A 16,307-nucleotide genomic window follows, 5' to 3' on the forward strand; every position below is an offset into this window, starting at 1 on the left:
GGAAGGATGTCTCCCATGCACAGAAGGTGTTTGTGGGCCATGCGTTAGAGTTTTGCATGGCCCACAATTACTTCTGGTACGATGGGGCATTTTACTCCCAATGTGTTGGCGCGGCAATGGGGGCTAAGTATGCTCCGAGCCTTGCCAACCTGTTCATGGCCGAGTGGGAGGATAGGTATGTGTTTGGAACTAATTGTCAGCAATTAATCTTCTACCGAAGATTCATAGATGACTTGTTCTTCATATGGGTGGGAACAGAACAGTCAGCTATGGATTTTTTGGAAAGATTGAATTCCAATTCTAATGACATTAGACTGGAATTCAATATTAGCCCCATTAGGGTGAACTTCCTTGATCTCACTATAGAGAGAAAGGGAAGTAGCTTGAACACGACTGTATTTTTCAAAACCACTGATCGAAACTGTTATTTGTCAACGAGAAGTGGACACCATCCCTCCTGGATTAAGAATATTCCGAAAGGACAATTCTTAAGGGTCCGTCAGAATTGCACTACTAATGAGGACTTTATATCCCAATCTCAGATCTTGAAAAATAGATTTGTACAGAAGGGATATGAGGAGACCGGTCTGGAGGATACAATTAGAGAGGTTGCTAATACTCCTAGGGCGCTATGCCTTCAGGGAAGTAATAAGAGAGTGGATGAGGTACAGCACCAGTTAAAATTTTTATCAAGGTACCACCATCAATATAGGGAGGTTGAGCAGATTTTTGTGAAACATTGGCACGTTTTAGGTAGGGATAAGCATTTGGGATCTATATTACCTAAACTCCCCAAGTTTATCTACAGAAGGGCACCCAATATTGGGGATAGGAACGTAAAAAAGATTCTTGACCCCCCGGTGAGACAGACAATTTCGGGGGAATGGAGAGGATTCTATGCTTGTAGAAGATGTCTGCTGTAGAACTGTTCGGCAGATAAATAGAGGCGTGACCTCAGTGACTAATGGAGAGGGAGAAATCTTTAGGATTGATGAATTTGACATGTAATATGTCGTATGTGGTGTATATACTATGGTGCCCCTGCAACCTTTTCTATGTGGGACGCACCAAAAGGGTGCTGAGGATATGTATTTCGGAACATCTAGCCAACATTGGGAAGGGTTACCAATACCACAGTGTATCAATGCATTTTAAGAAATGCGATCAACAGGGCCCTAGCCTTTTACAGTTCTGTGGTATAGATTATGTTCATCCCTCTTGGAGGGGCTCAAATCGAGTTAGGGATTTATCCCAGAGGGAAACGAAATGGATCTCGATGAGAAGCCTTGCGCCGAGGGGGCTGGACTTGAATTGTTTATAAAACAATTCTTGAAAATTGGGATGCTGTAAGTGACACCTTATTTAATTTAGTATTTTTTCCTGAGAGGTTTCCTAATGTGATGTATATGGGCCTCATATAGCCAGCAGAAATAAGTGTAGGGGGTTAGGGGGTCACCCAGGGCCATATACCATTTGGGTAGGGGATAGTATGAGGAGTTTAGTTGTTTATTTCTACACAGATGAACAGATAAACAATTTATCTCTATAAAGGTCTTAGAGGCTTATTTATATATATATATATATATATATATATATATATATATATATATGTATATATGTATATATATATATATATGTATATATATGTATATATATGTATATATATATATATATATATATATATACATACACACAATGTATTTATTGCATTTTATTTTAATTCTTATTTTATTGTGCACCACTATGGGAAGCGGATATAGATGTGTATTTCTATAAAGCTGATTAAAAATAATGTTTGATGGAAACGCCGGCGCATTGGTGACACAGACACACTGCCTGGACAATGTACAATTGGGGACATAAGTATCAGGGGTAGAGCATGCGCAATGACGATTGTCGGGGTCTGAGCAGTGTTAGAGATTGGATGTCTCTCGAGCACAGTAAATAGTGAAGACTCGCACATGTAGGGATATGTGAGGAATATAAGGGAATGATCTTTACGCTTATGCGGAGCCTGTATATCCTTTATGTGGGCATAGAAGACTGTCACTTGCGTAGGAGAACGTATGGAAGATGGGGTGGATTGTGTCTGCGCAAGCGCGGCACTGGTATAGTGGGTTGGCAGAGTGACAGCGTAATATGAAGAAGTTGATGGGCGGTTCGTTATGTGCATGAGATGAGACGTGGGAGTGAGAGGCTCGTGCATGCGTGAGTGCTCTGTTTGGGACGCCGGGTGGATGGTGAGGTCATCTGTGCACTTGACTTGATGCCGATCGTGTGCATGCGCGATCGGCAGACGTGATATTATAGGATGGGCGGCATTGGAATAAAAGGCGGAACATTAGACCAGATAGCCAATCCCATGTTTAAGTCTGGTATGACAAAACATGTCGGGGGCGTGGCTATCTGGCAACTAACATTGAGACACTAAGTTTACATACGAAGGCGGAAGGAGGTGCTGGACGTAAGGGATGGTACTAGCAAGCTGAGGCGCCCTATTCAAACTGCATACCTGCTGTGTGGGACCAGGCGGAAGGGTGAGAGAAAGCAATTACGCTACCGGCTAATAAAAAGGGTCCGCTGTGACCACCAATGCCCCGGAGTAACTTGTGTTGGAACTGAAGAATGGAGTGATTTGATGTTTTTTTTGGAGTGCTTTCTTTCAAGTTGTTCATGTGAGTGCATAAAGAGTGGATTATTTTAAATTAAAGTGTGTTTACAGTATTGCACTATTGGAGGTCTCTTTTCTTTTGAGGTATACTTACAAGAGCCTTTTAAAGGGAGAATGTCCAGAGATTGGTGATTGAATATCTGATATCATCTCGTGAGAGATTTAATGCCTTATTAGCCTAGCATGAGAGTGCAAGGCTCATCAGCTGGTGAGTGCTCCTAATCACGCTCCTAGTCACAATCACGGATGGTGTGGTGAAGGATTTAACCCCCCTAGCGGTAACCCCGAGCCAGACTCGGGATGGCTTCGCTCGATGCAGGGGAGTGATCGAGCCGTCCAGCGCTCGGTTCACAGTGCTGAATGCCGCCGAGCTCCGTTCCCTGCGGCGTTACGGCGCACGGGTGCGGAGAACAGCGGCAAATTCAAAAAAGTAAAAACACACAAAACACACACAGCACTGTAATCTTACAGATTACAGTGCTGTATTAAAAAATACACACCCCCTTTGTCCCTAGTGGTCTGTGCAGTGCCCTGCATGCACTTTTATATTATAAATACTGTTTTTTACTGCCTGGAATTTGGAGATTGTCCATAGCAACCAAAAAGTGTAAATTTTTCAGTGTTTTAGGATTTGATTACATTATTGAATACTTTTTATTATTCTTTATTATATTATAAACTTTATCATACCCGGGATGTCTGCTAGACTCTGGTTTGAACAGATTTAAGAGCGTTATTCCTAAGAATTACAGGACTACAAAATAAAAGCCAGATTTCCGTGCAAAATAATTGTACCGCTTTCAGCACCTAATTCCAGACTGAATCATACCGCCAGGGAGGTTAAGAAAGCAGTTTGGACACTGAATAGCCTTTCACACTGATAGAGGGATTACTGTTGGAAGATTTTGAATCACCCCTTGGTGACAGACTATATATATATATTTTTTTTTATTTTATTTTTTGGATAATTGCAGTTGCACGGTTTTGTTCACTATATTTTATTTATAAGAAATTATATATGTTATGTTTATTTTCACTTTGAGGGGTGGATACTTGAAATTGATGCAATTTTTTTGTGTATGGAGTGTATTTAGTATACTGATCTATGCAATAAGCACAAAGGAATTTTTTCAGATTGGGTGAATTAATATTAACATAGTATTAGCGCTACAGGGTATTATTTATTTTCTGATTATCCGTAACCTATTTTGATGATCTCAATGTAGTTGACAGGGTTTTTCTCAGGTTGCCATGGTGACCTGTTGACAAAGAATTGTCCAGCCCTGTGTTCATGTGAGAAGTATTTTTGTTTACTGGTAGCAATTCCCAAGCTTCCTGATTAGCATAAAATACATTTTGTTGATTATTGTCCTTTACGTAAATAAATGTAGTGCTTTAACTTTTTTTTTTCTGACCCCAGGGAGCTTTTGGAGCCCTTCAGAAAATCTGTGAAGACTCTACTGAAATTTTAGACAGTGATGTGTTGGAAAGGCCGCTTAATGTTATGATTCCAAAGTTTTTGCAGTTCTTCAAACACAGTAGTCCAAAAATAAGGTAACCTTTTTCTCTTATTTGTGACCGTGTGAGATTTGACTTACCGCATCCCATTCTATTTAGCAGGCTGTCAGGACTTTTAAGTTTTAATTTTCTGCTTAATGTGAAGTCATAGTTGTGCTCGCTTCTTTAAAAAGAATCTGCCCAGATCATGCACACGAGCATTTACATTCATGCCTATTTATTGGGGTCCACAAGGTTTTGACCTTCAGGTTATTCTACCCTCGACAAGAAGATTGGACACTGGCAAAAAAAACTGTTGGCCAGCCCTGTATAACATCCAGTGCCATTGAGCTAGTGTCTTAAAGGGTGGCTATTTCAGAGACCACTCCTAGAATGTGGTTCTCTGTGCTTCATAAGCTGCCATTTATACCCAGTAGAGACATCCCTCTCTTAAAGCTCGGTTCACACATGTCCAGCTGTGCTTTCAGCACAGTTTTTAAAAGGAGTCTGGTGTGGTTTTGTTCATTGGTCCAGATGCAAATTTTTACCTGAATTCGCACCTGAACCAGACTGAAAAATGGACAGGACTCTGAACTGATGACATTATCATGCAAGGAACCCTTCCTGGGTTTGCATTGGGGAAAATGTGTTGGTCCCAGGACTTCTTGATGAAGGTAGTTTCTGCCTTTCACTTCAAGTACATCTTTCTTCTCTCCCTCGGTCTGGCTCCAGTTCACCAAAAGAAAATTTCACTTCATAGTCTGGTCGTGGTTTGAGCTGTATCTACCTATCTGCTTATTTGATCAATATCAATTTCCTTTTTGTTATTCCAGATTGTCCCTGTAAGGGTGGACTTGTTTTTTTATTCCACCTTCTCAAGATGGCTTAGACAGACCAGCATCCAATCCTATTATCTCAAGGTGCATTCTGCTAGACCTCTGAGTGATTTTTGGGCTTTTTGGTATGAAGCAACTGTTCTAGATTTGCAATTGTTCACTATTCTTACCATGTGGACATTAAGTCCCCATCTGATGCCCGTTTTGGGTCCTTAAGGCTGCTGTCTTTAAACCCCAGGTGCTGCCATTATGCAAATATGCAGCCTCTCGGCAGGTGCGACTTGGGGCAGAGTGGCCGAATATTCGCCCACCAGTTAGCAGACACAGCTGTGATCCCGACAGTTGGCAGCTAATGGAAAGCTCCTGATTTGCTTCTTGCAATTGGGAGTTTTCTGATCATGTCAGGTCACATGATCATAAGCATTGTCTCCCAGTATCTGAAACCTCTCGAAAAAACAGTATTTGCTACTTTCTGCTATAAAATGTATTCCAATTAAAACAAAATATAATTTCCTCATAGAAAATCCCAATAAGTGTATGTGGAATTTCTATTATTTTTTTTTATATTACTCATGGTGATCAGCGACTTATGTGATTGTGTGGTGAGCGATCTGACTTTGACTAACTGCCACTGACATCCCCAGTGATGCTACTGTAATACACTGTGACTGTACTTAAGACACTGGCTGGAAAGGGGTCAACATGTAGGGCTGGGTGACAGGCTGGTTAATGATATCCTTAGTCTCCCCAGTCCGGCCATCGAGCGTGAGCAGGCCGCAGCTAAGGCTCAGCGGGCCACGACATGCCCCAGCTCCAAGCTTCAATGCTCCGGGGTATACATATGACCGGGCTACTGCTGTCTGGATCATAGTATACCGGGCCAACAGCTACCCTGTAACTGCGCAGGAGTAGTTCTGTGATGGAATGTCTCCCAGCACTTCAGGACTGGTAAGTACCGCTCTCCCTGCTTCGGTGTGGTGAGCAGCTGGGCATTCCCTGGGGGGTTGATTCGGGGGCCACCTCACCTCCATATCTTCTCTCCTAAGTCCCTATCACCCCTCCTTCCCCCCTCCGAGGGGGGTGGATGCATCCGCTGCAGGCGGTGTGTGTGGGTTTGCTGGTTTCTCACCTGTGGGGGCTCTGTGCGGCTGGCATTGGTCCCGGTCTGTGGGGTCCCAAAAAAGTGTCTGTGGAGGTTGTTCTGGCTGTAGGCAGGCAGCACATTTGTAGTTTTGTTCTGTCACCGCATGGCGCTGTCCAGCGGCCATCTTGGATGTGGGAAAGCCTGTATTCCCCTTGTGAGCTTCATTGGCGGGCATTTTCTTGAAGCCTGAGTGCTCTTCGTCGCATTTCTCTTGTGGCAGCATTACATGTGCTCTCACTTGCTGTTTCCTGTGTCCACTGTGTATACAGGATGCTGGATGGCTCCTTGCTGAATGCTGAAGCTAGCTCTGCAGAATGTTTCACTGCTGTTATAAGCAGCTGCTGCTGACCGTTTTCTCCTATCTGCAACTGGGAACCTCCTAGGGACTACAGGCACTGCTAGTGGCATTCACAGAACTCCCCAGGATGGTGAGTCTAGTGCCAAGTACCCCTCCCCACGCGGCGGCAGCAGGAGGGTGGGACCTTCACTGTCCTAAGTCCCCTTGCAGGTGGCAGACAGGCTAGGGTCAGCATGGCTTCAGAAACTGTTGTTTCTTCTCCCGAAATCCAGGCTATAGCAACCGGGTCACCTGCGCTGTGCACGTGGACACCCTGATGGCGGTCCTTGACTCCTATGTTGCTAAGATAGAGGCGGCATGTGGAAGGAAAGGTGCACGTAAGAGGCCCCTGTCCCCCCCCCCCCATTGGGGAGAGCTCTGATGCAGACTCTGGCCCTGCTGCAGCTGGTGACCCCTGCTCTGACCTATCGGACATGGCTGACCAGGACCATTCGGACAGTGAGGATGATTCCCTGAAGGTTCAGGGGCCAGTGGATCCCTCTGCTGATGTACTGGTCCCTTTTGGGTCCCACAAGCCAGCACGTTCACCTAAGATGTTCCCGTATTTGACTTATTTTGACAAATTCATCTACTGGGAATGGGGTCCCCCGCAACGGGCCTTTACGGTCGTGGACCCCCAGTATCTAGGTTAAATAAAGTAATCACGATCCCGGTTGAGGGGACCCTTGCTTTCAAGTATCCCGCGGATAGGAAGGCTGAAGCGGTGGCTCGTTCCTTATTTACGGTTGTGGGGTCAGCCGTGCGACCTGTACTGGCATCCGCACTGGTGTCGCAGACACTGAGTGGGCAAAACTTTTGCACCGCGAATTGGGAGAGCAGAATGTCTCCCCTGTCTGCGCGGAGCTAGCAGACCAACTAGTGCAAGGCCTCAAGTACGTTTGTGACACGGGCCTGGATACTCTACCTCTTATCTAAGGCTTCAGTGTCAGCTGTGGTGCTGAGGCACCTAATTTGGCTGAAAAGCTGGTCGGCTGACCAGGCATCCAAGAAAGCCCTGACGGATCTTCCTTTCCTTGGCGAGCTGCTCTTTGGAGCCTCGTTGGATGACCTTATTAAAAATGCCACTGGTGGTAAGAGTACACTACTCCCACGGGCCAGGAAGGCCAAGGTGCCTTGCCACAGGCAAGGGCCCTCTTTTTCCGCTCACAATCGGCTTTTTCGTCTGCCTGGTGCTTTGACAAAATGCCCCCAGCCTGACAGGACGCCCACGGACTGTCAGAAGCGTCCCTGGAACAGCAAGCCTAACAAGCCTGCGACCAAAAGTGCTACCGCATGAAGGTTTACCCTCACCCACTTATCGGGTGGGGGGTCGTCTTCGGGAGTTTGCAGCCTGGTGGACCTCCCAGTTATCTGACCAATGGGTCTGCGATCTGATTTCCACAGGCTGTAAGATAGTTTCTCTCTTGGCCGCCAAACAGATTCTTCCCCTCCAGCATCCATGGTTCGCCGGGAGGCCCTGTTGGGAGCAGTAAGGGACTTGCTGAATCGGGGTGATTGGTTTCGGAATCGGAACGCTTCCAGGGGTTCTACTCAAATCTGTTTGGACGTACCCCTTCTTTCTTGGGAACCACAATCTTGGACTTAAAAGCCCTCAATCACTTTGTAAAGGTGCAGAGGTTCAGAATGGAATATGTTGTTGCTGCACTCCATCAAGGGGACTTCCTGGCGTCCTTGGACATACAGGATGCTTACCTGCACATATCCATTTGCCTTCGGCATCAAAAATGTCTGCGTTTGGCAGTAGGGGAAGCCCATTACCAGCTTGTGGCTCTTTCTTTTTTGCCTGGCATCAGCCCCCTGAGTCTTTACCAAAGTACTGGCTCCAGTGTTGGCGTTGCTGAGGCAGCGCGGGATTGCGATCGTGGGTTACCTAGACGATCTCCTCCTGAGAGCATCTTCCACCTCAGAATTAGAGGAGGATGTGGCGATCACCATGCAGACCCTGCAAGAATTTTTGGATGGCTGTTGAACCTAAAGAAGTCGGTGGTTGTACCAACTCAGCATCTGGAGTACCTGGGGTTGCTGTTGGACTCCAGGGGACAAATTTCTGACTCTCAGGTCTGCGGTCATTCTGATGAACCGCAAGCGGTCGTCGCTCTGCTTCTGCATGCGAGTGCTGGGGCTCGTGGTGGCCTCCTTTGAGGCAGTACCTTATGCCCAGTTCCACACCAGAGTCCTGCAGAAGGAGATATTGACAAAATGGGACAAATCTACGTTGTCCCTGGATCGGCAGATCCAGGAGAGCCAACCAGTCAGGAATTCCCTGATCTGGTGGTTGAGGTCCCCGGTGATTCAGTCGGGAAAATAGTTTCTTCCTCTGAACTGGACGGTGATCACTACAGACGCCAGTCTTTCCGGCTGGGGTGGAGTGATGGGGATTCAGTCGGCTCAGGGCCTCTGGTCGACGGAGGAATCAAAGTTTGCCGATCAATTTGATCGAATTGAGAGCAATTAGGCTGTGCCTCCACACGTGGTCGATGTGTCTTCAAGGGAGTCCGACCAGGATACAGTCAGACAATGCCACAGCTGTGGCAAACATAAATCACCAAGGGGGAACAAGAAGCTCAGCCGCTGCTCGGGAGGTTGCTCACATACTTTGGTGGGCAGAGTGACAGGTTCTGGCCCTGTCAGCCATTTACATCCCGTGGTGGAAAATTGGCAGGCGGACTACCTGAGTCGTCAGATGCTGGACCCAGGAGAATGGGCGTTGCATCCGGCGATATTCCAGCTGGCCTCCCATCTCAATCGGAAGGTGCCGAGATTCGTGTCCAGGACGAGGGATCTGTGGGCCGACGCCTCAGACGCGTGCTGGTGGCTCCGTGGGATCAGTACCAACTGATATACGCCTTTCCTCCACTAAAACTGTTGCCACGTCTACTTCGCAGAGTGGCAGCCGAGGGGATTCCAGTAATCCTGGTGGCCCCAGATTGGCCTCAGAGGCCCTGGTACGCGGACCTGGAGCGTCTGGTGGCAGACCATCCCTGGCGACTGCCACTGCGGGAAGACCTATCTCAAGGTCCAATCTTTTACCCTGCTTTACCATCGCTGGCTGTGTGAGGAGAAAGGATGGCATCCGTGCTCCTTCTCTATATCCAGGATCCTGCTGTTTCTTCAGTATGAAGTGGACCAGAAATTGGCATTGAGCACCATTAAGGGGCAGTTTTCAGCCCTGGCTGTCTTTTATCAGCGACCCCTGGTGTATCGCTCATTATTGAGTACCTTTGTTCAGGGGGTACGACATGTAGTCCCTCCGGTGCGTCCTCCGTTACCCCCATGGGATTTGAACCTGGTGCTGTCGCTTCAGAAGCCGTCGTTTGAGAATATCAGGGAGATTCCCTTGTTGACCCTTTCACAGAAGGTGGTCTTTCTAGTAACCATCACATCATCCAGGAGGGTTTCGAATTGGCGGCCTTGTCCTGCAAGTCGCCTTATCTGGTCATCCACAGGGATAAGGTGATGTTGCGTCCGCAACCGTCCTTTCTACCAAAGGAGGTTTCGGCTTTTCATATCAATGAGGACATTGTATTACCATCGTTGTGTCCTAACCTGAAGCACCCCAAGGAGGTGGCCCTTCACGCTCTGGATGTGGTTAGGGCTCTGAAGGTGTACTTGTCTGCCACAGCTCCCTTTCGGAAGTCAAGACTCTGTTTCGTTGACTGGTCCAAAGAAAGGCATTGCGGTCTTGTCGGCCACCATTTCCAGGTGGATCAGACAGATTGTAGTCCAAGCCTACGCCTTGAAGGGGCAGGTGCCCCCCTTTCCAGTCATGACCCACTCTACAAGAGCAATCGTAATGTCTTGGGCCTTCCGACACCAATCGTCTGTCGCTCAGGTGTGTAAGGCGGCGACCTGGTCGTCTGTCCATACGTTATAAGTTCTACAAGGTAGACGTCAGTGCATCAGCTGATGCTTGTTTTGGCTGCAAAGTTTTGCAGGCAGCTGTGTAGTTGCCATGGAGTTTTTTTTTTCCTGGTTTTTCGATAAAAACACAGTACTGTTTTTTTTTTTAAATGCACTGTTAAATTACTTCCGCAATGTTGTGGTTTTGAGGATCACACCTGTTGAGGATGCCCGCTTATATGGTGGAGGTTTTCCACACACTGTTTTTTGTGGGTTTGGTTTCACTAGTTCCCACTTGCCATGGTGGATGAAGTTTTTTATGCTGTTTTTCCCACCCCTCGTTTGGCACTGCTTGGGGACGTCCCATTTAGTTACAGAGAGGAGCTGTCTCGGTCTGGGAATATAAGAGAAAATAGGATTTTTGTACTCGCCGTAAAATCCTTTTCTCTGTAATTCACCGACCGGCACAGCACCCACCCCTCCTTTTTTCTACATTATACTGCTTGCTAACGTACTGAAGCTGCTGGGAGCAGAGGAGGGTTGATAGCACAGGGTCCGTCCCCCTGGGACGGGATTAAAAGTTCTGTGTATTGTGTAACAATTTTGCTTTGTTCTCCTAATGGCAGGCTATACAACCCATTTAGTTAGAGAGGAGCTGTGTCGGTCGGTGAATTACAGAGAAGGATTTTACGGTGAGTATAAAAATACTATTTTTTCTGGTGGCCATTTCTTCTGCCAGAAGAGTATCAGAATTAGCGGCCCTTTCTTGTAAAGTGCCATATCTAATAATGCACAAGGATAGAGTGGTGTTACGCCCCCATCCTAGTTTTCTACCAAAGGTGGTTTCAGGTTTTCATCTAAACCAAGATATTGTTCTGCCTTCCTTTTTTCCAAATCCCTGTTCTACGGAAGAAGGGTCACAACATTCTTTGGATGCAGTGAGAGCAGTCAAAGCCTACCTGGAAGCGACTGCTCAGTTTCACATAACGGATGATTTGTTTGTATTGCCAGAAGGTCATAATAAGGACAGGCAGAGTCTAAATCTACCATTGCCAAGTGGATTAGACAAGTAATTGTTCAAGCTTATGGTTTGAAGCAGAGAGTTCCGCCTTTTTAGGTCAAGGCGCACTCCAGTAGGGCTATTGGTGCTTCATGGGCAGTGCATCACCAGGCCTCCATGGCTCAAATCTGCAAGGCCACAACCTGTACGTTAGTCCATACATTCACCAAATTTTATCAGGTGGGTTTGGGAACACATGAGGTTATTGCCTTTGGGCGTAGTGTGCTGCAGGCAGCGGTACAAGGTCCTCAGGTCTGATTAAACCCTACTTTGTGTGGTTCCCCTCCCCTCAGATAGCATGCTCTGGGACATCCCATCAGTAATTACTGAGACACTGTCCCGTGATGTATGAGAAAGAAAATAGGATTTTTAACAGCTTGCCTGTAAAATCCTTTTCTTTTGAAGTACATCATGGGACACAGAGGTCCCTCCGCTCTTCTAATACACTTTATATTGCTTTGCTACAAAACTGAGGTACTCCCAGTAAGGGGAGGGGTTATATAGGGGGTTGAACTTCCTGTCTAGGGTGTGCCAGTGTCCAATCACCTAGTGATACCCTATAACCCGCCAGTAATTACTGAAACATTGTGTCCCATGATGTACCTCAAAAGAGAAGAATTCTACAGGTAAGCTGTTATAAAAATCCTATTTTTATATTGAACCTCTTGAATTAAAGCTGAAAGTCTACACCTCAAATTCATTTGGATTGTTTCATTTTAATTCATTCTGGTGGCATACAGAGCCAGAAAATTGTGCTTGTGTCCAAATATGGACCTAACTGTACCTCTGCTGCAAGGTTTTATTCATTAAAAAGTTCTGTATTGTGCTCATTAAGTGATTCTATTATGATCAAATCTGAATGAAACTAGTAGGAAAGACCTTACTGAATGGTTTTATTAGAACAATGCTTGCTTTGTCTAGCTAATTTTACTTTGCATGCATTAGTTGTGCTGTTATAAAGTATTTCTTCCTTAAATTGATTGTAAAGGTAAAAGTTTTTTTTAATGGTAGCACTGCCCCATCTAATTACTCATCTGTCACACAATCAAACCCTGTCAGCAGAGGGCATGGCTGAGTCGGGCTGTGTCTGAATTGACGCAAACAGCTTGGTTCAGGATCAAGAATGTGCGAACGTCGTCATGGGTATCAGCTTCCTTTTAGGGGCACTTGAGATTTACAACAATCTCAATAAGGCATTTTAATATGTTCTTTGTATCCTCTCTCTTTCCACAATCTCATATTTATGTAGTGTGTTCTGTGTGTAAACCGTTTTTATTGCCTATGAATTTGATTTTGTATTCCTTCTTTCCTTCAACATAGGTCACATGCTGTTGCCTGTGTCAACCAGTTCATTAGTGGGAGAACACAAGCTCTTATGATGCACATTGATTCCTTTATTGAGGTATGATTGTTGATCTCCTGTGTAATACACAGTGCTAAATAATGAAGAGTTGGGAAAATAGCAACAAAAGCAAACAACATAGACAAGTAGAAATTTTTAGCCTGCTGCAATAAAAGTAGTAAATTTCGCTGCCTTTTAAGTGGTAGTTTTTATACAGTAATTTAATTTGAGATTAGATGATGCGTCATATAGATAACCATTTAACGCTTAAATAAGATAAGAGTATATATTTTCTGAAAGCAGAGACCCTGGAGAATAAAACGTGCTAGATCTGCAACACAGTTTATTAAAGCGTTTAACCCGAAAAAATCCTGTTCAACCCAGTCATGTCCAAAGTCCAACCCGCGGCCCGTGGCCCCCAAGGGTATGGATGAGCCCGGTAGCCCGGTTAAAAAAAAAAATAAATATATATATATATATATATATATATATATATATATATATATATATATATATATATATATATATATATATATATCCCCTGAGAAATCCTGAGCGCCTCTCACTGATAAGCTGGGGCGTGATGCTAGCTGTTGCTGAGGCATGTTCCAAAGCCCATTGGGAAGTGGACAGCACACCAATAACAGACACCAAGTCATTTCCACCGCTGCAGAGCTCAGACTCGGTGCCCGTGATTGCCGGCGCTGCGTGCTATCAGAATCCTAGGGGGCTTGGGCACATCGACTTGTGAGTGTCGGTGAGTGGCGCTCAGGGATTTCTCAGGGGATATATATACACCTCTTTTTTTTTTTTTTTTTTTATAATAAAAAAAAAAAAAAAACGAGCTCATCCTTGTGGGGGCCTAGAGTTATATATATATATATATATATATAAAAAACAGTTTATCTTTGTGGGGGCCAAAGAGATGTATAAAAAAAACACAGCTCATCCTTGCCCTGATTGGAGCCTGAGACCACAGAAGAGATAAGGGCAAATTATAAGTGGGGCCCAGAGATACTAATAAAAACAAAAGCTCATCCTTGCCCTGATCAGAGCCTGGGGGCCACAGAAGTGATGGAGGAGAAAATAAATATTTAGTAAAAACTGAGCTCATACTTGCCCTCAGCGGAGCTCTTGGATTTATTGGGGGCCAAAAAGGAAATTATATATATATATATATATATATATATATATATATATATATATATATATATATATATATATATATATATATAAAATTTTACACATACAGCTCATTCTCAGACACTTCACCACACAAAGCCACAAAAGGTATGAGAATTCTTGTTTAGTGTATCGGACGAACACACTTAGACCAATACCTCTGGCACTGCGCTCACATGATTCCTTCCCCTTCTGGTCAATTTCTAAAATGGCGACTGTAAACAAGAGGAGGAAAGTTGAGTGAGGGCCGCCGCTTCCAGGACAAATGGAAAATTTCTTCTCTGAAATACGGAATCACTGTGTTTGATATGCCAAGAGACTGCAGCTGTTTATAAGGAATTGAATGTCAAGAGACACTACCAGTAGAGACATAGCACATACAACAAGCTAACAGAGCGCGACCGAAGTGAAAAGTTGAAGCAACTTTAAGCTATTTTAATCTCACAACAGCAATTTTTCACAAGAGCCCATGAGTCAAATGAAAATGCCACAAAGGCCAGCTATGTATGAGGTGGCAACGTTGCTAAAAATTGCAAATCTTTTGCTGAGGGCGACTTTATCAAAGAATGCGTTATAAAAATGGCTGAGAATATCTATCCTGAGAAGAAGCAAGAGTTTGCTAACATTTGCCTGGCTCGTAACACTGTAGCAAGGAGAATTGAAGAGATTTCAACAGATATTGAGACAGTTAACATCCAAAGGAGTGGATTTGGACTTCTTTTCAATAGCCTGTGATGAAAGCACGGACCTATCTGACACGCTCAGTTGCTGATTTTTATGAGAGGGGTGGATGATGAAATGAATGTGACTGAAGAGCTACTTGACCTCCAGAGCCTTACGGACCAAACAAGAGGAACAGATTTATTTGTTTGTTAGCTCTGCCATAGACGACATGAAACTGCCTTGTAACAAACTTACTGATATTATTACTGATGGGGTACCTGCCGTGGCTGGTGAACGAAGTGGATTAGCAACCCTAATCTGTAACAAGGTAATCGAAGGAGGCAAAGCTATTAAACTCCATTGTATCATTCATCAAGTTCTCTGTGCTAAACATCTCAAATATGATCATGTTATGAAACCGGTGGTGAAGACTATTAATTTTATTCACTCTAAAGCCCTGTGCCACTGCCAGTTTAACCACTTTCAGACCGGACCATTTTGCTGGTAAATGACCAGAGGTCTTTTTACAATTTGGCACTGCGCTGCTTTAACTGGTAATTGCGCGGTCATGCAATGTTGAACCCAAACAAAATTTGCGTCCTTTTCTTCCCACAAATAGAGCTTTCTTTTGATGGTATTTGATTGCCTCTGCGATTTTTATTTTTTGCGATATAAATGTAAAAAGACCGCAAATTTTGAAAAAAAATGATATTTTCTACTTTTTGTTATTAGAAAAATCCAATAAACTCAATTTTAGTCATAGATTTAGGCCAAAATGTATTCAGCCACATGTCTTTGGTAAAAAAAAAAGTCAATAATTGTATATTTATTGGTTTGCGCAAAAGTTGTCACATCTACAAACTAAGGTACGTTTTCTGGAATTTACGCAGCTTTTAGTTTACGACTGCCTATCTCATTTCTTGAGGTGCTAAAATGGCAGGGCAGTACAAAACCCCCCCAAATGACCCCATTTTGGAAAGTAGACACCCTAAGGAAATTGATAAGTGGCATGTTGAGCCCATTGAATATTTAATTTTTTTGCCTCAAGCGATTGAATAATGACAAAAAAAAAATTTTTTTTTTTTTTTACACAAAGTTGTCACTAAATGATATATTGCTCACACATGCCATGGGCATATGTGAAATGACACCCCAAAATAAATTCTGCTGCTTCTCCTGAGTACGGGGATACCACATATGTGGGACTTTTTGGGAGCCTAGCCGTGTACGGGGCCCCGAAAACCAAGCACCGCCTTCAGGCTTTCTAAGGGCGTTACAGTTTTGAAGGCCATAAAATGCCAAGATGGCACAAACCCCCCCCAAATGACCCCATTTTGGAAAGTAGACACCCCTAAATTTAGGGGTACACTAGTGAGACTAGGTAATAAATGGCGGGTGCCCTTAAACTATAAAAAAAAACTAACCAACCAGCGTCACCTGTAAGTTATATGGTGATCACTGGTGAAAGGGTTAACTAGGGGGCAATCAGGGGGCTTTATGCGGTAGTATATGGGGGTCCCTGGCGCTATAAAAAGCTGCGGCAAACCTAAATACCTACCTGCCTAACTAGCGTCACCTGTGACACTAATACAGCGATCAGAAAAACGATCGCTTATTAGGCTGGGTTCACACTGGAGCGATGCGGGAACGCCACGAATCCGCGGCGGGGTTCCCGCATCGCATGCCTCCCGGCGGCAGTTCACACTGCCCTATG

General features: G+C 44.7%; 1 protein-coding gene across 3 annotated transcripts in view; it reads left to right on the plus strand.

The window, feature by feature from the left end:
* The window catches only part of TNPO1 (transportin 1), a 281,541-nt gene that overhangs the window by 144,473 nt on the left and 120,761 nt on the right, over window positions 1-16,307 (plus strand). For all 3 annotated transcript variants that reach the window (XR_013263933.1, XM_077462501.1, XM_077462500.1), the window contains exons 5-6: window positions 4,092-4,225; window positions 12,727-12,808. Coding sequence is in view for 2 of the 3 variants with exons in the window: in XM_077462501.1 (XP_077318627.1) it covers window positions 4,092-4,225; window positions 12,727-12,808 (216 nt within the window). In the remaining variant the exon portion in view is untranslated. The remainder of the gene's footprint in view (window positions 1-4,091; window positions 4,226-12,726; window positions 12,809-16,307) is intronic.

The sequence above is a fragment of the Lithobates pipiens genome, unplaced genomic scaffold (genome assembly GCF_037356315.1).
Source record: "Lithobates pipiens isolate NorthernLeopardFrog02 unplaced genomic scaffold, aLitPip1_a1.2 Scaffold_3, whole genome shotgun sequence".
In the NCBI taxonomy this organism is placed as follows: domain Eukaryota; kingdom Metazoa; phylum Chordata; class Amphibia; order Anura; family Ranidae; genus Lithobates; species Lithobates pipiens.